Below are 22,839 nucleotides of genomic sequence, written 5' to 3'. Positions count from 1 at the left end.
GTTTAGAAAGAAAGATTTTACTGAGATGCTCTGGCAAATTCTGTGTCAGCTTTCTAGAAATCACTGCTGGGAGGTCTCAGTGCTATTCAGTTCTCCTTTGGGACAAAGCAAGAAAAGCTCAGACACTTCCAGAGTCAAGGAAATCCCAGCACCTGCTTCTCCCAAGACACTACACCAGCACTGCTGGGATTACTGTGCATTACAGTGAACACTGGGGTGAGCCTGATCAACTGAGCACAGCCAAGATTAAGACCAACAGTATTCTAGGCAGTGACTCCAGCAATGACAATTAAAGCCTGTCAAGGTCCTCCTGATCAACCAGCGTTTGTGCAGCCAAATCTCAGTTTGGATTTGCTGCCACTAACCAGTGCAGCCAGTTTGGTTACAGCAAATACCAGCAAGAACAATCCAAACCTTGCCAGGCAAAACAATTCAAGGAAAGCATCAAAAGGAAATAAGTCATCAGGACCCTTTCTGCAGTCCCTCAAGACGCTCTGGTGGTGACCCTCAGGACCCACCCCCCTCCCAGTGCCCCCAGCAGGCACACCCACCCGGATGATGGTAGAGATGGTAAGCCGGTGTTTACTCAGCCCCGCCCTGCTCGGCCTCGGGAGCGGACGCGTTCTCAGCTGGTGGTTCGGCTGCCTTCGTCTCTTTGCCATCTTGTGGTTTAGGGTTCTCGGGGCGTCTGCGTCGGTAGTTGAAGTTACGACGGTACCGACGTTGAGGTGGCTGCTGACTTTGGGTCTCATCCCCTTGGTTCTCTTTATCTTCTTCGTTCCCGTCCTCTCTAGGCTGTCTTTGACGAGGAGGACCCCTGAAAGTCAAGCTGGGCTTTAACATTGCAGCATCTGACCACCGCCATGTTCTGTCTCTGTTGCCAAAAGGCAAGGTTAGAAAAACAGAGATACAAATTGGCCTGCAGCATACCTGCGAAATCGTGGTCTGTAACCTCGATACATGTTCTGCCTGACTGGTCTGCCTTGATCTCCTGCACCCTGGTTGTCAGCACCCTGGAAGACATTAGGCAACAAACCATCTTAGCCACCTGGAAAAGCCTGTTAGCACCACGAGGGGCTGCCAGGTGAAGCACGAGACCTACAAGGTGGGCAGCAGTCCTAGGGCACAAGAGCACACAGTGTTAGAATTCTGGTTTCTTCCAGTTCACATGGGAAGCGAACACAATTCACCCTGCCCCAAAGGAACCCAGCCAGCTGAGCACCACGCTCTCAGCCAACCTTACCTCCACGATCTCTCCCTGCACGGGAGGGTTGGAATATTGTGGTCGACGCCCATAGGGCCTACGCATATAGTAAGGTGGGTACCGCCGCCTGCGGTAGGGACGGCGCTGCTGGGCTTGGCCTTCTGGGATGTTCTCTGCTCCTTCGTTCTTTTCCCCACTCTCACTGTTCTGGTAGTTTTGCTGGTAGTTGCGTGGAGGACCCCTGCGACGCGGATACCGCCTGTAATGGTTACGGTCTGCTGCGTATTTACTGCCTTGCACTGGAACTCCACCAGGACCTGTGACATTAGCTGCCTCAGCACCCTGAAGAGCAAGAAGACAGCGTGAGGTAGGTAACAGCAGCATCAAATCAGTCGTGGCATAATATAATTTACTGCCGAGCTACAATTTACATCCACGCTGTAAAACAATGGAAACCCATTCATCTCCTTGGATGTCATCAGGCACCGACTCAAACCACGCGCACCACACCAAAGTCTACAGACCGAGTTCTCTGTGCACACTGACACCCAGGAGACCAACTTACCTTTTCTCCCTCAACCACATCAAACTCCACGGTCTCTCCATCTCCTACGCTGCGGAGGTACTTCCTGGGGTTATTCTTCTTTATGGCAGTCTAACAACATAACACAGAATTACATCTACAGGCACAGCGTGAAAATACTACTAAATGTACCTGAAGACTTTTGACATTAAGGATTTTGATTATCTGCTACCTTAGGAGGAAGACCTGTGCTCCTGAAAAGCAATTAAAACACGGTGAAAAATCAAGGAAGCCGTAAAATTTACCTCTATGATTATAGTTCTGGCTCATCTGAAACGTGTTACACATGGCTAGAAACATCTGTCAACAGGCTGCCTGCCAGCTGAAAAAGCAGTTTGAAAACAACCAAACAGACTGCCCCCCCCCCCATACACATTGGGCCTGGTGTTCCTCACCAGGGTTTAGCATTCAACACCCCTCTGAAGTACAAGCACCAAGGTATGAGCCCTTCCCATCACACACTGGGATCTCCAGTCCTCTGCCATGGGCACAGCACCACAGCCTGCAGGAGCCTACATGCACATGAGACAGTCCCAAGCAGTGTAAACACATCAGTGGCCAGATATTAAGGGATTTCTTTCTCCAAGACCTTTAATACCATCACTTCAGCCACAAAGTTTACCAATTAATCACAAATCTACTCCACCTCTTTACTATACACCGAGGATTAGCCCTTCCAAGGCATCAGCACCAGACAAGCCTTTGTGTCAGTATCTATCCATTAAATGACATTACTAGAAACCACCCCATTATCTGTGCCTTTCAGCAATGGATTTTTGACAGATAATACTCAACACGTACCACTCAGTCACATTCTGCTTATCAAACACTTTAACTGAACAGTAATACAAGAGTAACAACTTTATGAAAAATACCAGCAATAGAAGTCAACTAGATTTTTTTCCCTAAATGGAGCAAAAGCTATTGGAGAACATCCCCATTTTAGCCTATAAAGCAGTGATTTTAGGGAAAGACAGGAAACCTTATTGCAACAGTAGAACTTCATGAGACCCAGGCTTGATAATGGGGGTGGGAAAATACATCCCCAGCTCTTAACTCCTGAAACAAGGGAATTTCTTTCAGATGAGTCCTGCCAAACTGGCTTACTGTGAAAGTTATTAAATTAAAACAAATAACTGCCAAACTGTGCTTTTAGAAACAGTCAGTACTTACATAGCAAGTCTGGAAATCAGACATTAAGTCAAGGTCACTTACAAGTTACCCTACTTGCAAATTGAGTAATAAAGTCTGAAAGCTTTCCTTCAGGGTCTATATTCCTGTCTCCATACACAGAAACACAGCAGAGTCACTTGGCCTCTCTACACTGCCCATTAGAGAACAGCCTTTAATAAATAAATGCCTCCACATATTAGCAAGTGATTCAGAGACAGCACAAGGAAGAAGCTGAAAGCTCAAGTCAAGACACTTCCCAGGGGTTACTTTATCTTCCCTTTGTTTACAAAACCAGCAGTATATCCCCAACTTGAAACAAAAGAACAATCCATGGACTCTGAAATGCCAGAAGTAAACCATACTGCACTAAGAACTCTTTGGGGGTTGCTTCACAAGACATCCTAAGACAGGAAGGGTAAAAACACAAGAGCCGATCACAGACTTACAAGTCAGACACCAAGGACTAAAGGCCAACCTGCTCTGTGAAATAAAGCACAGGTGTGGTGTGCAGTCTCATTCTGGACAATTTTCCCCACAAATAAAGTATACATCTCTGTTTAACTGAACAAGTATCTATTAAAAAGTTTTCAGGCTTTTATCAGAAGCCTGGAACCATAAATTCCATAAAATTTTTGCCTGAAGACAAAAGTCTTCACTGGCACTTCAGCCTTATTATAGGCCAATTAATTTCTCTCCCTCCTGCAAGCTAGTAATTTAACTTCATTTCAGATGCCAGCAACTATATTAATGCACAAGGCAACTTAACTGGACCTCAGTCAGTTATTCTCAAGTCCCAGGATATGCAAACCCCCAAAAGCAGGCAAGCTCTACTTATGAGCCATTAGTTAGAGAACAACTGTGTTCAAGTTACAGTTCTTGTGAAACCTGAGGCCCTTCCACAATTTCAATCCTGCTTACAGAGGTCATGCCTAGCAAGTTTCAGAGAGGCAACACATTTCTCTTTCAAGGAAATCTTACCTGATGGACAAACACATCTTCCTTGGTGTCATTCCTGCAAGACAACAGAAAATTGGAATTTGTGTATGAAATGTAAATTAGTCCAGTCTCAAAAGTCAGTTTGGGGTGGGGTCAAAACAGGAAACTGCCAAGACAACTAGCCTGCAGCATCAGCTTTGCATCTCAACCTGCTCTCAACTAGCCCCCTACTGCCTGCTGCTTGAAGTAGAGATTGTCAGGTAGCCTGCACAAGGTTCAGAGCACAGGCTGAAGTCCAGCAGTAGGTTGCTTGTGAAAGCATTCTTCCTCCCTCCTGCACACCCCTCTGTACTTTGTATCCCACCAATCCAGATGTCTGAAGAAGAAAGAGCAACTGACAGTGACCAGTCAATCATTTCTGGTAGTGTTCTGTACAAATGGGCTGGGGCAATCTTTGTAACTGCTATGGCATCACCCCTCTCCCTCCAGAAAGCTACATCCTCTCAGCCTCAATGTCTCCTTCATTTAAGGAGCAACACACTAGCTGACCACTGAACGCAGGAGGGTTAAGTTAGTCAAGCTGCATTTTTGAGCACAGAGCAGGAGAGCTTGGGCTTCTCCCCTCACAAGAAACACAAAACAGCTCAAGTCTGTACCTAGAAGAATCCAAAAGCATCCTTCAGCATGATCATGACACCTTTCCAAAATCACCACCTTGCAGCTGGACAAGCACAACACGATACCAAGGGACAGCAGTAAAGTTTCTTCTCTGTGATTAAGTGGCACAGCCAAAAACAGCCTCCAGGCTGGTCTGAGAGCTGTAGGTGTCATCTCCACCACTCCTGACAAACTTAGGGCCACACATCAAGGCTTGCATCACACCCCCCGAGCTCCGCTGCAGAATTAGTGCATCAGTCTGTGGAATGGTTTGGATCAATAGCAAAGTGGCTCTTATTTCCTAGAGTGACATCACTGATTAAAGACAAAACAAACTTATGCACAAATGTACTCAGAACTGGAGAGCTTACAGGTTCTGCTGACAGAATCACGGAATTTGTGTGTCTCTTTTTATTTTTTTTCCTAAGGTAAAGCCAGGTGTACCTCACAACTGGCTTTAAAACACAAGGATGACAACTAAGACCTTTCCAAAAATTCAATCCAAGCTGTGGCTATTCTGTCAGAAAGCACCAGGAAAAAGAAGTCACCCTGTTTCCTCATGGAATTGTTGCCTACAGGTTTCAAAGGCTACTGGAAGAAGCCAGTCAAAATGCAACAAAGCAGAGCCAGTCTGATGAGGCAGTTTATCTCCAAGGCCACACAATGCAGCATCCAGAAGCCCTTACAAGTCCTGAGCCCAAATACTTCTTTGCAATGCAAGTTCTCTTATTAGATGCTTCAAAACCTGAAATCCTTCAAGAAAAGCCCAGTAACAGGTTTGCAGTAAAAAACGTGCTCAGCACTTTCCTTCACTCTGAAGGGTGGCAGAAGTGCTCTCATCTGTGCTCTGCAAGAATGGATTCTCTATGCTCTTGCTTAAGTTTGATGTTTGGACCCCACCAGATGTTTTAGTTTTTAAAGGCCTTCAGAAAAACCCAGCTTCCATTTCAGAGCACACTGGAGTTTGAGATCAACAAACGACTCAATTACACAGATACAGCTCAAGGTCTACACATGGTTAAAAAATATTCCAGTAAATTTTGAAGTTCAGTGTCTGCCACGTGATTCTTGATGGTGTTTTCAAGCAAGCACATCTAGAAGCAGCAAACCTACTGGATGGTGTAACAGGAATATTGATTACTTTCTCTAAACCTGAAACGAGAAACCCCCCATTCTGAGGGCCCAGCAAGCCCTTTAGCTTATCTTTGCACTAAATTATTCTCCCCTCAATACCTTTAACACCTAAATAAAAAACAAATCAAACAAGGAGACAGATGAAGAAAGAAACCACCACTGTTAAGTCCAGCAAAGCACTAAATACAAAGCCAGCTATCTATGTGCTGCTCCTTAGTAAAAGGACTAAGTCAGTGGCCTGCACATCCATTTCTTAATTTGATAACTGTGAGAAACAGCTGACAGATACTCAGCTTTAAAACCAGTTATTTCAGAACAGAAATGGACTTTGAACATTTCAAGAACACAGGGAATACTTGGAAGTGAATGTGCACCTACAGCAAAGCCACATTTTAGTTCCAAAGCTAAATTTAGCTGCAAGCAGACCCAGCTGAAGCAAAGGCAAGCAAGGACAGCAGCAACTCCCATAGTTTCCCTTGTGTGAGCCAGAGAGATTCCAGAGCTGAGGAAATGTCTGTCCCCCGGTTGGGGTCTGAGGCTCCAACCTCTTGATAACATGAAATCAGGCTGGGTTTCTCATTACAAACGGCAGCCTCAGGGATTCAACAGCTGCCAAGTGAACGACCAGGGAAGCCACGCGGGCTCTTAACCAGCCGCTGCTGCTTCCGTGCTTGACTCACATCCCCCAGCACTTCCACCCCCGAGGGAAGCAGGAAAAAAGCCTTCCCTGGAGGGAGAGTTTGAGGCCTGTGACTTCGTCCACGTTCACAACAGCCAGAGACCCCGAAGCTACCGCACCAACGGCTGCAGGAGGGTCAACACCAGAACCTCCACGAAGAACGCACACAGGGCAGGCTCGGAGTCAAGTTTTTAAGGCTACAGACACAAAATCAGCTCAGGAGCTGAGCAAACCATTTGGATCGGGTCTTAAGGGAAGAGACACTTAAAAAAAAAAACAAACAAGCAAACCCCAAAGCTTAAACCAGACCTAAACAAAGGGATAAATAAGGGAACCAGCACACTGAGACTGCCCAGGACTCCTCTCCTACTGGACGCCTTCAATTTCACACACTTAAACAGCTGCCCAGGTGCTCAACTTTCCCTTTATAATCAACTACCGTCAGAAAAAGAGCTCCCCGGACGCTTGTTTCTCCAGACCCCTCGAGACACTCCACGTCGCTCCCTCTCCCTGCCCATCTCCGGCTCCTTTCCAAACCCCCCCCCCGCCCCGGCTGACACCGACCCCGCGTGGGCTCCAGGCGCTGCACAGCACCCCCCCCCTCCCCCAAAAAAAAAACCCTAAACAACCCACCAAAACCCCCTCCCCACCTTCCCGCCGGCAGGAAGGCGCTGCCGAGCCCCCCCCCCCCCCCCCACACCCCACCCGCGGGGCTCACCTGTTGATGAAGCCGTAACCGTTCCGCACGTTGAACCATTTCACTGTGCCCAGAACCTTCGTTGCTGGGGAAGGGGGAGAAGAGAAGCGGGGAGAAGAAGAAGAAGAAGAAGGGGGGGAAGGGGGGAGGAAGGCGGCGTCAGGGGCACGTGGCGGCGCCGCACAAAGGCCGCGCGTGGCCGACATCTTGAGCCGCCCCGCCCCCACCCGCCGGCACGCGGGGCCCCGCGGCGCGCGCGGGAGGGGGAAAAAAAGGGGGGGGGGGTTGGGGGTTGGAGGGGGGGGGGCGCGCGCCCAACGGCCGCGGGGGCGCGCGCCGCCCCTCAGCGATGGCGCGGGAAGGGGGAAGGGGGAAGGGGATCGCGGCGCTGCCCGGGCCGCCCCAACCGCCCGACCCCCCCCCCCGGCCCTCACCGATGACCTTCTTGTCCCCGCCGGCGGGAGGTGCCGCCGAGGCCAGGCCGCTGCCTCCGTTCCCGGTCCCGCCGTTGGGTTTAGAGTCGGCGGGGGCGGCGGCGGGGGCCGCCGCGGGGACGGGGGCGGCGGGCGGCTGGGTCTCGGCCTCGCTGCTCATGGCGGCGGCTGTTCGGTTTGCGGACGGTGGTGGTGACTGGGCTGTTTGCGCCGCCTCCCGCGGTGTAGATGGTGACTGAGGCCGGCCGTGGGGGGGGGGGGGGGGGCTGCTCCCTGCTCCGGGCTCGCTGAGCTCCGCTCTCCGCTCCCGATACCGATCGAACTGGCCACAATGGCGGCCCGCACCGGCTAGCCACCCTGCGCGCCCCGCCCGCGCGACGCGCGATTGGCCGTTCCTCCCGCCCGTTAACCGGACGGAGCGCTCATTGGCTCATCCCCACTCAGGCCCCGCCTCCCGCTGAACGCCTATTGGTGGAGCCGCCTGCCTTTCCACGGGCTCGCGCGCCCATTGGCTGCTCCGGACGCGGCTGCCAGGCTCGTTTCGCCTTACCGGCCCGCCCGCAGTCCCCGCCCCCGCGCTCTGATTGGCCGCCGCCGCCCCCAGCGGCCCCGCCCGGGAAGCGCCCGCGACCATGTGGCGGCTCCGGCCGGTGCAGCCGCGAGTTCGAGACCCGCTCACGCCCCGCGCCGGGACCGGCACCTGGCCCGACCGACCCGCGGGGCGAGCGCGGGGGCGGCCCCGGCCCCGGCCCCTCGCCAGGGCAGCCGCAGCCCTGCCGCTTCCCTGGAGCCCGCCAGCGTTACTGGGTGGAGCTGCCAGAGCTGGAGCTGCTCGCAACGGGCCGTTCCGGGCAGGGAACGCATCGGAACCAGCCGGGGACGGACGGGTCCCGGTGCCACGGTTGGCGGACCCGATTGACCCCCGGGGGGGCGGTCAGACCCGGGTGCAGGCAGCGCCAGCCCTCCTGGGGCAGAGGGGAGAGCTACGGGCGTTTCGGAGCCCGCCAAGGCGCCCCTCGAAGCCCCCCTGCTGCAGATGCTCTGCTTGTCTTTGCCTCGCTCCTCCAGGCTCCTCTGGCCGTTGCACCTGCCTGGGCAGTTACCCAAGATCAAGGGCGTCTGACTTGAGCCATTTAAGAGCCGGGCTGAGAGGGCTCTTCAAAGGCTTGTCTTCAATTAGCCTGAATGAGCATCCCATCCTTCCCTTCCCCGTGGATGTTCTCTGCTTGAGGTGGGGGGGGAACGGTGTGGAGGACAGCTTTCCTTCCCCTGAGCCCTCCTCCTCACCCAGACACTTGGGAAAACGTGACCCCTGGGTTCTTTATGTTGATGGAGCCTTTCATGACCACCTCTCATCTCTTTGCCTCTATCCCCTATGTCTTCACATTAGAGCAACTCAGAGAGATCCAAGATCTCTGCTGGACACCCCAGAGGGAAGGTCCAGGGAAACCCAGCCTTCTTGTCCACCAAGTGACTTCCTTGGCCACTTGAAAAATGTGGATAGTTCTTGGTGATGTGATTCCTCCCACGTAAGAGGAGGGAAAAGTCACCAGCAACCACCACACTCTCTGAGAGCTGACCCACCACTCCCACCACCTTTGTGACCACCACGTGTCCCCCTGGGATCAGTGCTTACAGCATCACCCATAAATTACTGTTGATTTCCCACATCCTAGTGTGAAAAGTAGAAGCCAGAAACTCTTCCCACATGACACCATAGCCAGGTGAGGGGCTCAGATGGGACCAAGGTCAACCCTCCACAACAACCACTGTGGGTTTGTGGAGATAGGTCTTGATAAGCTGTCTTGGCATCTTTTCCATGAGCTCTCCAACTCAGCTAACAAGGAGCTTTAAAACAACAACACAATTCTGCAAGGGACCTCCATCAGGATCGTCACCTTGAAACCACAGGATCAAAACTGGGTGATGCTCAGTAAAGTCTATTGAAAAACAAGTCTTAAAATACAAAGTCCAAGAGGGAATCCACGATGCAAGAGGGAGAAAACTCAGGAGAAAACACATTTCAGTGCTGAAGCTTGTGAGGATGTCAAGGCCATCCACCTACAGAAGAAAATGTGGGCCACCCAACAGCTCTTTGGGGGGGCAACACTGCAGGGCCCAGAGGCTCATCTGCTCCTCAGAGAAACAATCATAAAAGCTGTCTCCAGTTGCAGCAACCACAGCTGGTGGAAACACTGGAGCTAAGAGAAAGAATGGCTATACAACAGAAGTGAAGGGGGACAACATGGGGGAATTAAACCCAAAAATGTGGTCTTTGAGAAGACTTTCAGCCAGCAGCTGAGGAACAGCAAGATACACAAACTGGAAAGCTGAAACTCTATACATGCAGCTTCTAAGAGAACCACAATGGGACATAATTAGCCACTGGAACAGCTTTCCAAGAGGTTGTAATGGATTTGCCAGTGTTCATTTTGGGCAGCTCTGCCCTGCAGGAGGAGCAACCAGCTGATCACAGTATCTAATGTAAATACACCATAATGTAAATACATCGGGCTGAGAAAGGGCTGCTGAGCCTCGACCCAGGAGTAAGCTGCTTTGCCTCGTGAAAACCAGGGTGAATTTGGGTGCCTGCAGCCAGATGTATAAACCTCAGCATTGCAGTGGGCAGGCTGAGCTCCCTGGAGTGCTCTGGAGCCAAGCTCCTGCCTCAGCCCCACAGGGCATGGGGATCTGCACACGCTTCCTGAGCAGGAGAGGCCGCCGAGTTTCTCTTTTCCATCACCTTTCTATCACAGCTGTCATTTGGGCCCAGTTTTCTCTTCCACATTGGGAATTTTCAACCTTCCTCTCAAAGGGAAAAAGCCCTCTGTTCTCTGCTATGCTCCTTTCACTCCTTCCTTCCCCCTTTGCAAATGCCCAGCAGCAACACCCCTCAATAGCACAGGCACTACATGTTCCCCACTGAATCAGCTGGGGATTACACACCTTGCTAAAGATGCTACAGCCCTCCTCACTTGAGTCATCTGCTCCCAAGCACGTTAGCTGACGTGCACTGCACACGTATTTTAACAAAATTCTTTATTTACATTTCAAAACATGAACAAAAAAGATGCCAATCATTAAATCCTTTCAGAAGAATGTGGGGAGCGCGGGGCTGGAGAGGACGGGGGCAGCAGGGGGAACTGGCTGGAGCTGCAGATGCATGGAGCCAGAGCAGGCTGAACCACAGGTGAAGAAGCACTGAAACAAGGAAGAAACAGGTCTGAAGAGCTGAACAGCCACAGCAGCAGTGCACGCTGACACTGGGTGCTGCTGCAGCCATTTCAGGTTTGCTAAACCCTGAGCGAGAGAATCTGGGAGTCCTCCTGGCCCTCCATGCTGGGCATCTGCACCCACCTCTGCACTTGAAGCTAACACTGCCTGTGTCTCCAGGCAGATTTAAAGGATCTTGACAAGTAACTCACTGATTTAGCTGTCTGAAGGTGGGCAAGGCAAATGTCTTGTCTACAGGCAGCTGGGAGTATAAAGGTAGTTCCTAAGACCTGGCTGGTCTCAAGATGGCACCAGCCTGGTACCTAGAAATGGAAAGTCTCAAGTTGGATGTTGGCCAGATATCATGCCCTTCAAATAGAAAAGATCAACAAGTCTGGGCCTGAAGACAACCCCTAAAGGGGACTCAACCCATCAGTACAGGTCTTCCCCTCTGCCTAACAACGAAGTTGTCCCTTTCTTCAAAAGCCCATAAAAGCCACCAGGAGTAGCAGGGAAATGAAAGATGACACTCCACGTTGTCACTTCAAGCAGGAGGAGCTCCCAAGAGTCCAAAGTACTGCAGATCTGAAAGACTTTATTAAGGAAGCAGGGACACATCTGCATGGGCAATTCCAGATGTCTATGGAAATCATGGACTGGAAGGCCAAAACTGGTGGGGATTTTCCTTTTGTGAGTGCCTGCCTGCCAGCATTTGAAAAATCAGCAACCAAAAGGCTAATACAGCAGATTTTTTACAAGCTGCAGCCTGACACAATGCAATCTAGAGATCTGTTGAAATGCTTGTGGTTTCATAGTGAAGGGGGCAGACCAATGGAAACAGAGTATTGTAGGTTAGCCTGAGCTCTGTCTTGAGCCTTGGTTGTTCAACCAACATCAACCTTTCTCAAGCTTCATTTCTAAAGCTTCAGCACGTAAATGCTGAAAACATCTCCCTTGAGATGAGGACAGTGGTAATTTTTTTTCAGCAAAGGTAAAACTATGTAACATGAGAACTCCATGGTCCTTCAGTGGTAGCAATCTTATGGCTGTACTGAGCAAGGAGACCCAGGTCCTCTCTTTCTCCTCTTGTTTGCTTCATCCCTGCTTGCCCAACACACGGATGTTCTGCTTTCTCTGGCAATCAGAGAGTTCACCAACCTGCAGGTCAAAGCAAAGCCCCTACTCCCAGCCTGCCTGGGTAATCCCAGCTGAATTCCTGCCACAGTCCCCTTTCATCCACTGGCTTCTCAAGCCAAGGCTTCAAGGCAGCCTAACCCCACCCAAAGGAGAGGTCCCACAGCCCCATCATCCCCTTGACTGCAGCTGCAAGAACTTGTCCCTCCAGTGCTGCCTTTGGGCCTCGTGTGGCTCAGAGAGAAGGCAGTTCAGGGAGTTGAGCTGGCAGAAAACTAACACTGTTAAGAGAGGCACTTCCTGGTGTTTCACTGAGCTGAGTCAAGTCTCTGCAGACTTGAATGTGAAAATGAGAGAAAAGTGAGGAGCAGAGCAGCCCACAGCTCAATTGCACTGGGTGCCTGTGAAGACTGAGACTTACCAGATCTCTTTGATTGCTCTACATTTCCCCACACTGAGAGATGACAACTGGCAGCTTGGGTTTGTTATTTGGACCTGTAGGCACATTCTGGGGACAAACAAATATATAATGGTAAACCTTGTAAAAGAACAGCAAAAGCACAGCAAACCCAGTGAGTGACAAGTACCTGAAGACTGGATAAGAGTGTTTGTGCAGCATCAGGAACAGGGAAATCTAGACACAGCTCTCACAGAGAAGCACTGTCATGCATTCTGGCCATGGACCAGACTGTAAGTCAGTGAGGTCTCCCTGTGCACAGAGGTTTGGGATACAGACCAGACTCTGGTCCTTTGAATGGGAGGGTAGAAACAGAGCAAAAATTGGAGAGCTCCTCATGAGACACACCAGGCATCACGTCACGTGAGGCTGCTCTGGCTTGAATCTTTCAAGTTACTCATTACAGCTGCAACCAGCAAAGCAAACTTGGATTTGTACAGAAGGAGAATCCAAATGGGAGGCAGTCACAAAGCAGCCCTTGCTCTGAACCTCTCATTCTGCTGGACTCAGCTGATTTTCATCAGTCTCTCATTTCCTTTCCCTCGCCCCTGGCTGCAGTGAGGCACAAAGCTGGCACACCCCTGCCTTCCAGCTGTGCTTCTGGTGAAGAGGGCTGGCAACACATGGCTTCTCTCATGCTGCAGTTCCTGGCATCCCACCATCTCTCAATACACAACAGTTGCCAGGTCTGTTTGCTCCCCTCTTTTCAGATCCCTGATGGCAGAGGCCCTGGTGCACGTGGGCCCATGAGCATCGTCTGCCTCAAAGAACACCCTAGTGTTTGTTACAACTATCAACTATCCTGCCATGACACCCAGTCACATCACTGGTAGCAACCACCACCCCTGAGCTCCTGGAAGCCACGGAGAAGGTTTGTTGAATTTTTCTTCTGAAACATGCTGATCATGGATCAGCAGAACTGATGATTGAGCATCCACGGAATAATCCCAGGCAATGGCACAGAAGTGATCTGCCCTACACTCCTGTCTGAGCTGCTGATGGAACAGCTTTCAATTCAGCTTCCTGAACAAAGGCAAAGCATTGCAAATAAAGCCACAAGAACACAATCCATGCTCACAGACTAACGAAAGCACAGCATTTCCAAAGTCACTTTCTATGACAGCCTTTGCCTCAACAGATTTCCAGCTATTTCATAATGATGACAACCAATAATATCAACCCTGGTATTCCCTGGTATCCTGAAAACAGACAGTGGCAGAGAACAAAACAACCCTTGTTAACCCTCTACATGACTTTCCAACGTGGACATTCACGGATAAACAGGCAAATTCAACTTACTTCAATTTTTCTCATCACCAACAGCCCATCGACAATTTTACCTAGAATGAGAAAATGAATCTTCTTCAGTATGGTTGGTCACCACCTTCCTCACCCCCACTCATCACAGGTACACTCATTTTTGTTCCTCCTGAAAAGCCTCGTGCAGTGTACAGCTCCTGGGCACTTGTTCCTGATCTCTACAGTGATAAAAGAAACAATGGGTTCTGAAAACACTGTCCACACTCAGAACAGAGGAGGTGCATTTTCCCACTGCAGGGGTGACATGTGAGCTTCTGAGACCTGCCACCACCACCTGTGCTAAAATACAGCATGAACTGTCCACCAACACAACCTTTGTAATGATGCTAGAAGGTCAATGGACATCAGCATTACCCAGAAATCAGAGGTAGGAAGTAGAACACCAGCTTAAAAGCTGGCCCTGTGATCCTACAGCTCAAGTGGCAGTACCCAAGTTAGCAGATGTGGGTTTAGAGAATTACTGTCTAAAAACTCTGCTGAAAGCTCAGTCCTACTGTCTGACAGTGGAGGAGAAAGTTATCCCTTCACTCCTCTGTCCCTTCTGCACCTGCACAAGGGTTTCTGTGTGACTCACTGATCAAGGAAATGCTCTAGATTAAAGCTAACCTGTGGAAAACAAGCTTCAGCAGTGATCAACAGTGGCTGGCTGCACAGACACCTCTGCTGGCACAAGCCAGGGGGGAGAACAAGCAGGCTGCAGCTGTTTGGTGTAGCAGCTGTGCCACACCCATGTAGGCCTGGACAGGCTGGGGAGTTGGGTGGGGAGGAACTTGATGAAATCCAACAGGGGCAAGTGCAGAGTCTTGCATCTAGGAAAGAACAACCCCATGCACCAGTACAGGTTGGGGGCTGAGCTGCTGGAGAGCAGGGTAGGAGAAAGGGACCTGGGGGTCCTGGTGGACGGGAGGGTGACCATGAGCCAGCAATGTGCCCTTGTAGCCAAGAAGGCCAATGGCATCCTGGGATGGGTTAGAAAGGGGGTGGTTAGTAGGTCAAGGGAGGTTCTCCTCCCCCTCTATTCTGCATTGGTGAGGCCACATCTGGAGTATTGTGTCCAGTTCTGGGCCCCTCAGTTCCAGAAGGACAGGGAACTGCTGGAAAGAGTCCAGGGCAGAGCCACAGAGATGATGAAGGGAATGGAACATCTCCCTGATGAGGAAAGGCTGAGGGAGCTGGGTCTCTTTAGCCTGGAGGAGACTAAGGGGTGACCTCATCAATGTTTATAAATACATTAAAGGTGAGTGTCAGGAGGATGGAGCCAGGGTCTTCTCAGTGATGTCCAGTGATAGGACAAGGGGCAACGGGTGCAAACTGGAGCAAGGTGGTTCCATGTAAATGTGAGGCAAAACCTCTTTAATGTGAGGGTGACAGAGCCCTGGGACAGGCTGCCCAGAGAGGCTGTGGAGTCTCCTTCTCTGGAGACATTCAAAACCCACCTGGACACGTTCCTGTGGGATGTGCTCCAGGTGACCCTGCTCTGACAGGAGGGCTGGACTGGATGATCTTTTGAAGTCCCTTCCAACCCCCAAGATTCTGTGATTCTGTTAATATCCCCGAGCTGGCAGGCCAGCCTCTGCTGCAGGTACTCACCAAACACAACATGTTTTCCATCCAACCAGTCACACTTGGAGCACGTAATGAAGAACTGGCAGCCATTGGTGCTGGGGCCACTGTTTGCCTGGGGTTGAGAATGACCAAAGAGGAAATGGTACCAGTGAGGACTTCCCAATACAGATGCAGGTCACCTAGCCTGGCTTATTAGCTTATTGCTCCACAAACCAAAAGAAGCAAGATCCACAGAAGAGTCCTCTGTGCCACCTAGTCTGGCCATGCCAGTCTGTGCACGTTCAGCACCAGACTGAGCTGGGATCTGGGCTCTAGCTCAAGCTGCTGAAAATCAGGATCACATTTTCAGTGAGGAGTCCTTACTGATGGTTTTGTCCAGGGGAAACCCTCTAGCCAGGAACCAGGACAGAAAAAAAGAAGCTGGTTGTTGCAGTTTAGGGCCAGCTGGTAAGAACCAGGCATCTGCTGAGTTACCACTCCCTCCTGCTGTGGGCCAGGGAGAACAAAGTCCAACTAAAAGCTTGTGAATCAAGACAAGGACAGGGACCCCCTCCCCCACTACCAACCCAAACCACTGATTTCTGCTCTTTGGAAAGTTATAAATAATGTATATTAAAATTAATATAGAATAATAGAGCATAAAATAATATAGAATTAAAAAAAAGGTTTCTCTTCTGATGAGCAGGTTAATAAGGTAAATCACATTGGTACAGGGTTCACAGGAACAGTGTCATGCAGAATTAAAATTTAATTCACACATCTCTGCCACACTTTGAGCTCCTGTGACAAGCAGGAGGTACTAGATCATGTTTCTGGGCTGACAAGTGACCTGGGCAAGTGTTGCAGCTGCAGAACTGCAGGGGAAAAGGCCACGTTGGAGCTTTTACTCCTTGCTAGCCAGCTTGGAAGGATCCAGCTGAGATGGACCATGGTTTGACCCAGCAGAATGACTCCAGGGCCAGGCCACTTTGACATAATGTTGGTAATTGCAGAGTGGGATCCCTTCTCCCACACTACAGGACACAGATTGCTTAGCTGTGACCTGACATCTCTTTTGGGGCCACATTCTGAAGAACTACTCCCAATGACAAATGCCCAAAGCAAGTGGCAGCTGAACAGAGCTGGTGAAGAAGCAGTTGTGGATAGGGACACTGAAGCACTGACTCCACTTGCATTCTACTGCAAAAGTCAGTGTATTGTTCCTACCAGACAACCTGCAATGGTTGCAGTTTTCCCTACAATGTTGAACAGGAAGTTGTTATAAAAGATACCATGGTGATGCTGCTATGGCTTTGAAACTCCCAAATCTCTTTGTCTCATCCTTGCTGAGGTCAGTGTTTGGTAACAGTATTGGGGAAGAAAGGACACCACCACTTGCTACTGCCCCAAACCTGTAAGAATCAAGCTGTTCTGAAAGCTGATCAAACACCAGCACTCCAAACAGCTGCAAAAGTGCTGAAGGATCAGGACTTGAGTGTTACTCAACAAATTAACCCACAAGAAGCCAACCAGTAGTTGCACAGCAGGTCTCTCAGACCTTGTATCCAATGCTGGAGATTTCTGTTGTCTGGCAACTAATTTATACACTTAGGAAAAAGGGACAGAGAAAGTACCACAAGTTTTTCAGTCCTGTAATGTCACTGTTTATACTCACCATAGAGAGCAGCCCAGGAGCAGAGTGTTTCAGCTTGAAGTTTTCATCTGCAAAAGGGCCCCTGTATATACTGGCTACTCCAGTGCCATCCCCCTGTGAGAGAGGTGCCCAGTCAGCTCAGCACTTGTTCTGCAGCAGTTGCCAAATTTAAAATCCCTGAGCAAAAGGAGAGGGTTAAAGCCCAAAATAGATGCTGTGCTGCCACTTCTACAGAGCAGCAGTGACCCCGTTCAATGGTGCATTTCTGAAGAGGAGCAGTGACTGGTTTCTAACTACACATCATTTGCCACCCAAATGTTGACAGAAACCCAGAGGTGGGAAGGATCAAGTCCCAGTCTCCCCAAGTGAGATGGAGGCTACAGGTTGCTTGGTACAGACCCAGGACTTGGCAGGGAAAATGGAGGGGTTCTGCAAGTGTGGACTGCTGTGACAAGGAAAGCAGACATGGTTGTGTGGAAAGAGCCAGCTGATGGCAGGCTTACTCATTTCACCTGACTTCCTGTGAAAATGTGGACCAGAACCAGGCAGGTGAGCCTGTCCAGCAAGGACAGCTTCTAAAGTACAGAGTTTCTAGTTTCTGTTGTACTTTCCCAAGTCAAAACACCTTGTACTTTACAAGCCCTAGCACTCAGGTCCTCAAGATGCTTGTAAATGCAAGCAGCACCACCCCTGACAGCTGCAGATTGCCAGCTCTGACTGCTCCCAAGGTTCCAGCCTTGCAGAAGCCTGATGCATGCTTCACACCAGACACCTCCTGCAGTGAGGAGCCCTTCAGGGAAAGCTAGAGCAGTCATGCCAACAGGTATGTCTGCTACAGTCAGCTCAGTGCACTATTCTGACAGTAACTTCCCCTTCTGTGTTGACTTCTGTGTTGCTTCAGACCCATTTATTCTGCCTTGCTGCAACTTGTCTCCTTTCCTTGCCTTTCTGCTTAACATTCAGGTTCCTTACTAGGTCAAGAGGAAAATCAGATGCCAGTAAGAGACCACATGCAGTTCCACATCCTTTGCTCTGCTGGCCTTGCCCTTCCTTCTTTCCCCCCTATTCTCTGTGGTTCACTTCAGCTGCTGGCTCTGAGGTGGGAACATACACCCCACCTTAGTGGTCAGTGGGACTATTCTTGGTCCACAAGTGGCTTTGTAATAAGTGTAATTTATCAATTATAAATTCTGGTGCAATCTGTAATGCTTTTTGAACTTCAGTGGAAGTAACACAGTCCACTGGGACATTTGAGCAGCATCACAGTCAGTGACTACCTAAAAGCCTGCTGTGGCTGAGCCACCTGCTGGGCAGTCAGTATTCTCAGTTACTTGCATGCAACCAAATTTTATAATTTTATTCAAAAAGCTTTATTGCTCCCCTCAGATTTGGACACACTTCCAGAAATGAAATTATTTTGCTGGGTCCTAGGACAGTGAAGAGACTCTGTGATCATCCAGCCTTCCCTTCAGACTCTGCTTATCCCCAGGTGTGTGTCAGCATGACCAACACCACGAGCACAAAGTCTTCTCTATTTTAAAAGAATCACACTAAGAAAAAGTTACTTTTGATTTAAAGTGTCTCTTGCACTGGTTCTGCACTTAGGCTCTCTTGCCACAAAGCTCATAAAAATTCTCAGGGTTTCTTGTTTGGGGGGGGCAGAAGGAGGAAGGACAACAGTGGGGAAAAACCCCAATCTTTGCAAATTAGAAAAGCCTCTAATTGTGCTGCCAGGCCTTCTTAAGGGAGGAAATGTTTTGGGAAGAAGAAGCTACATTCACCAAAGACTCCGGATTTGTTTTCAAGTCCCTTCAAGTCTGTCACAGTTAGAGATGGCAGCAATGCCATGAGGAAACCTCCAGTTACTCCCAGGTTCCTCAAAAGACAGCCCATTGTCCCCAGGGATCAGCACACTGAGCTGGAAACACTATTACACCCCATAGGAAAAGTACAGAAGGAATATAGAAGGTACCTACATTGACAAAGTCACCTCCTTGGATCATGAAATCCTTTATTACCCTGAAAAAGTAAAACAACAGGTCTCAGTAGACAAATGCCTCCAGAAGCTTCCTATGTGGTAAAAAAGAAACTCTGCCCCACAGCACAACAACAGTTCCCTGGGTCTGGGAATGCTACAGCCAAACATCTCCAACAGAGATTCACAGCTGGTTGCTCTCAGGTCACTGCTGTTGGACCCAGGAGAGCCATGAGGTGAGAGATGCCAGGAAATTCTCTCTGACCTGGCACACCAGGAATAGGGGATCCCAGCAGACACATCAAACAGCACCCCCAAATCCCCCAGAGCTACAGGAGGATGGTATCAGTCACAGCCTACAAATGCCTCCCAGGCCAAGAATGCCTTGAGGCAGATCCCAAAACCACCTCTCCCTCAGGCTGCTATTGCAGTGCTTACACAAAAAGCAAATTCATTACCTGTGGAAAGTGCTCCCTTTATAACCTATAGGGACACCATCTTTCCTACAAGGAAATAAAAAGGAAAACCATTGCAACCTACTGGACAGCCCAACACAAAACCCTCCCAGGAATTCAGAGTCCCAAAGGGCTGCCCCATACCTTAGCAGCTGCCTTGCCTTACAACCAGCCACCCCACCTGCTGGGCCTGGCTCTTGGCTGCTGCTCTGCACAGGCAATGCCACTCCTCCCCACAACATCCATCCCACCACCTGAAGGGGATCCCACTGCAGCCTGCAGCCAGAGCAGGTGGCATTTGAAGGAGGGGTGTTTCAGAGCAGCCTGAGCACAACACAGTTGTGCCCAAAAGGGAAAGCTGCGTCCTCTCCATGACCACCCATTTTGAACAGAGCAAGAAACACCTCCCAGTGAGCCTCCTCTCTACTTACCCAGCCCTGTTCCTCTGAGCTGGCTGCCTGTGAGGCTATATTCACTTACCTGAACTCCCCCGTGCAGAACTGCCTGGAAAACAAAGAAGAGCAGAGCCTGAGCCACCTCTGAGCTCCCAGGACAGCAGGGGCTGCACCCAGCCCACCCAACCCTGCTGTGCTGGACTCGCCCTCCCACTCTGGGGGTGTCTCCCCAGTGAGGTGGGAACAGGCAGGAGCTGCCCCCCACTTCCCTCTCAAAACAGGCTTCTTCTGCACCTCCTGCAGCTGAGGAGGTGGGACATTGAACAGCTGAACATGGAGCAGGCCCAGTGTTTAAAAGAGAACAGGGGGTGTTTATTTCATCTGTCTGGGGAGCAGAGCAAAGCAGGGGGCAGCAGTGTTGGGGGAGCAGGGGTCCCCCCGCCACCAGGAACACTTCTACACCCCCAGGCTCCTGCAGCCCCAGGCTCAGCCGAGCTGCAGGGGCGCCCTCTGCTCCTCACCTGAAGTTCTCCGCCGTCTTGGGCACCACATCAGCGAACAGCTCGATCTTCATGCGGCCGACCTCCTGGGGAGGGGCGGGTGGGCGGCTCAGCCCCCGGGACCCGCCCCCCGGGAACCCCCCAGCCCCCCGGGAACCCCCCAGCCCCCCCGACCCGCCCTCCCGCCGCGCTCCCCGTTCCTGCCAGCCCCCCTGCCCTGCTGCCAGCCCCCCTGCCCTGCTGCCAGCCCCCCCCGCGGCACCCCCAGCCCCCCCGGGGCTCCCCTGCACCTCCCTCCCGCCCTGGCCCTCCCCCCGCCCAGCCCCACCCCTGCAAGGCCCCCAGCAGAGCCCCCAACCCCCCCAAGAGATCCTGAACCCCCACAACAGGACCCCTGAACCCCCTGCAACAGACCGTGAACTCCCTGCAACAGACCCTGAACCCCAACATACACCTGAACCCCCACAACAGAGCCCTGAACCCCAACATACACCTGAACCCCCATAACAGACCCTGAACCCCCCCCCCCACACCCCTGAACTCCCCCAAAAGACCCCTGAGCCCCCTGCAACAGACCCTGAACCCCCCCAACAGAGCCCTGAACCCCAACACACCCCTGAACCCCCAGAACAGAGTCCTGAGCCCCCAGAACAGAGTCCTGAGCCCCCGCAACAGACCCCTGAGCTCCCCCAACAGGCCCCTGAACCCCAACACACCCCTGAACCCCCACAACAGACCCCCGAACCCCCTGCAACAGACCCTGAACCCCCACAACAGGCCCCCGAACCCCCCCAAGACCCCTGAACCCCCCCAACACACCCCTGAACCCCTAGAACAGACCCTGAACCCCCCCCAACACAGCCCTGAGCCCCCCCAACACAGCCCTGAGCTCCCGCAACAGAGCCCAGAGCCCCCCCCAAGACCCCCGAGCCCCCCCAGCAGAGCCCCGGGCCCCCCGGGCCCACCTGCCCGCCGATGCTGACATCGAAGAAGGACCACGGGGTTGTTGGGGTTGGCAGCCAGCAAACCGCCATGGCGGCCGCGGCCACCCGGAAGCGGAAGCGCCTGGCGGGAGGGGGGAGAGGAAGGGGAAGGGGCAGAGGCAGGAGGAAGGGGCAGGAGGAAGGGGCAGGGGCAGGAGGAAGGGGCAGGAGGAAGGGGCAGGGGCAGGGGGCAGGGGCAGGGGCAAGGGCAGGAGGAAGGGGAAAGGGCCAGGAGGAAGGGAAGGGGCAGGAGAAGGGAAGGGGCAAGGGGAAGGAGGAAGGGGCAGGAGGAAGGGGAAGGGGCAGGAGGAAGGGAAGGGGCAGGGGGCAGGGGAAGGGGCAGGGGAAGGGGCAGGAGGAAGGGGAAGGGGCAGGGGCAGGAGGAAGGGGAAGGGGGAAAGGACGGGGGAAAGGGGAAAGGGGAAAGGAAAGGGGGAAGGGGCAGGGGCAGGAGGAAGGGGAAGGAGGCAGGGGCAGGGGGAAGGGAAGGGGAAGGGGCAGGAGGAAGGGGCAGGGGCAGGAGGAAGGGGGAAAGGCAAGGGGGAAAGGGAAGGAGTGGAAGCAGGGCAGGGAGAAGGGGAAGGGGCAGGAGGAAGGGAAAGGCAAGGGGGGAAGGGGTGGGGGGAAAGGGGAAAGGTAAGGGGGAAGGGGCAGGAGGAAGGGGCACGGGGAAGGGGAAGGGGCAAGGGGAAGGGGCAGGGGCAAGGGAAGGGGCAGGGGCAGGGGAAGGGGCAGGGGGCAGGGGAAGGGGCAGGAGGAAGGGGCAGGGGGAAGGGGCAGGAGGAGGGGAAGGGGCAGGGGCAGGAGGAAGGGGAAGGGGTGAAAAGGCAAGGGGGAAAGGGGAAAGGTAAGGGGGAAGGGAAAGGGGCAGGAGGAAGGGGAAGGGCAAAGGGCAGGAGGAAGGGGACGGAGGAAGGGGAAGGGGCAGGGGGAAGGGAAGGGGCAAGGGGAAGGAGGAAGGGGAAGGGGGAAGAGGCAGGAGGAAGGGGAAGGGGAAAGGGGAAGGGGAAGGGGCAGGAGGAAGGAGGAAGGGGTAGGGGGAAAGGGGCTTTAAAAGATCACCAAGTCCAACCCCCCTGCCAGAGCAGGACCAAAACTAGGGCAGGTCACTCAGGCATCCAGACAGGTCTGGAAAGTCTCCAGAGAAGGAGACTCCACAGCCTCTCTGGGCAGCCTGTCCCAGGGCTCTTCAACCCACCCGCAAAGAAGTTCTTCCTCATCATGAGGTGGAACTTCCTGGCTCCAGTTTTTGAACCCATTGCCCCGTTTCCTGTCCCAGGGCACAAGTGACAAGAGCTTGTCCTGCCTTTTGCTGCCCTCATGGATTGATAGACATTCATTAGATCCCCCCTCAGGCTTCTCCTCTCCAGACTGAACAGCCCCAGGTCTCTCAGCCTCTCCTCACCAGGCAGGTGCTCCAGCCCCTTCCTCATCCTCGTGGCCTCCCTTGAAGTGAAGAAACAGACTCCACATCCCCATCAAGCTCTGAAGCAGGTTCCTCACGGCAGCACTGGGCGTGCGGGGCTCGCTCCTCCAGACACACCCACCAACAGACCAAGGCCACATACTCATTTAAAACACACACAGGCATTACCTCACAAAGAAACGGGCAGGGCTGAACAACTTGGTTCCGAAAATTCATTATAATATTTAAATAATGTCCCTGAAGTCATCGAGGTAAAGCAGCAGCCATTGCCACGTGTGCAGGGCC

At 52.1% G+C, this 22,839-nt stretch overlaps 2 protein-coding genes across 6 annotated transcripts; both read right to left on the bottom strand.

The window, feature by feature from the left end:
* Window positions 1-545: 545 nt before the first annotated feature.
* On the bottom strand, window positions 546-7,840 carry YBX1 (Y-box binding protein 1). Of its 2 annotated transcripts, none has more exons than XM_051637122.1 (7): window positions 7,498-7,840; window positions 7,085-7,148; window positions 3,939-3,972; window positions 1,770-1,859; window positions 1,244-1,546; window positions 931-1,013; window positions 546-829 (listed from the first exon to the last, which is right to left on the bottom strand). In XM_051637122.1, the coding sequence occupies exons 1-7, from the start codon at window positions 7,655-7,657 to the stop codon at window positions 583-585; spliced, it is 981 nt and encodes a 326-aa protein (XP_051493082.1). In that variant the 5' UTR covers window positions 7,658-7,840; the 3' UTR covers window positions 546-582. The 2 variants fall into 2 exon arrangements, with proteins under 2 accessions (XP_051493082.1, XP_051493083.1); XM_051637123.1 differs by having other exon boundaries at window positions 546-817.
* Window positions 7,841-10,519: 2,679 nt separating this feature from the next.
* Window positions 10,520-21,203, bottom strand: PPIH (peptidylprolyl isomerase H). Of its 4 annotated transcripts, none has more exons than XM_051637134.1 (10): window positions 21,111-21,203; window positions 20,167-20,231; window positions 19,731-19,754; window positions 19,254-19,298; window positions 18,797-18,839; window positions 16,842-16,934; window positions 15,212-15,299; window positions 13,601-13,641; window positions 12,266-12,352; window positions 10,520-10,698 (listed from the first exon to the last, which is right to left on the bottom strand). In XM_051637134.1, the coding sequence occupies exons 1-9, from the start codon at window positions 21,177-21,179 to the stop codon at window positions 12,284-12,286; spliced, it is 537 nt and encodes a 178-aa protein (XP_051493094.1). In that variant the 5' UTR covers window positions 21,180-21,203; the 3' UTR covers window positions 10,520-10,698; window positions 12,266-12,283. The 4 variants fall into 4 exon arrangements, with proteins under 4 accessions (XP_051493094.1, XP_051493096.1, XP_051493095.1 ...); XM_051637136.1 differs by lacking the exon at window positions 10,520-10,698 and adding an exon at window positions 10,705-11,033; XM_051637135.1 differs by lacking the exon at window positions 10,520-10,698 and adding an exon at window positions 11,040-11,412.
* Between the last annotated feature and the right edge of the window lie 1,636 nt (window positions 21,204-22,839).

This window comes from Apus apus, chromosome 20 (genome assembly GCF_020740795.1).
Source record: "Apus apus isolate bApuApu2 chromosome 20, bApuApu2.pri.cur, whole genome shotgun sequence".
In the NCBI taxonomy this organism is placed as follows: Eukaryota; Metazoa; Chordata; class Aves; order Apodiformes; family Apodidae; genus Apus; species Apus apus.
This window is presented reverse-complemented; position numbering and strand designations above follow the sequence as displayed.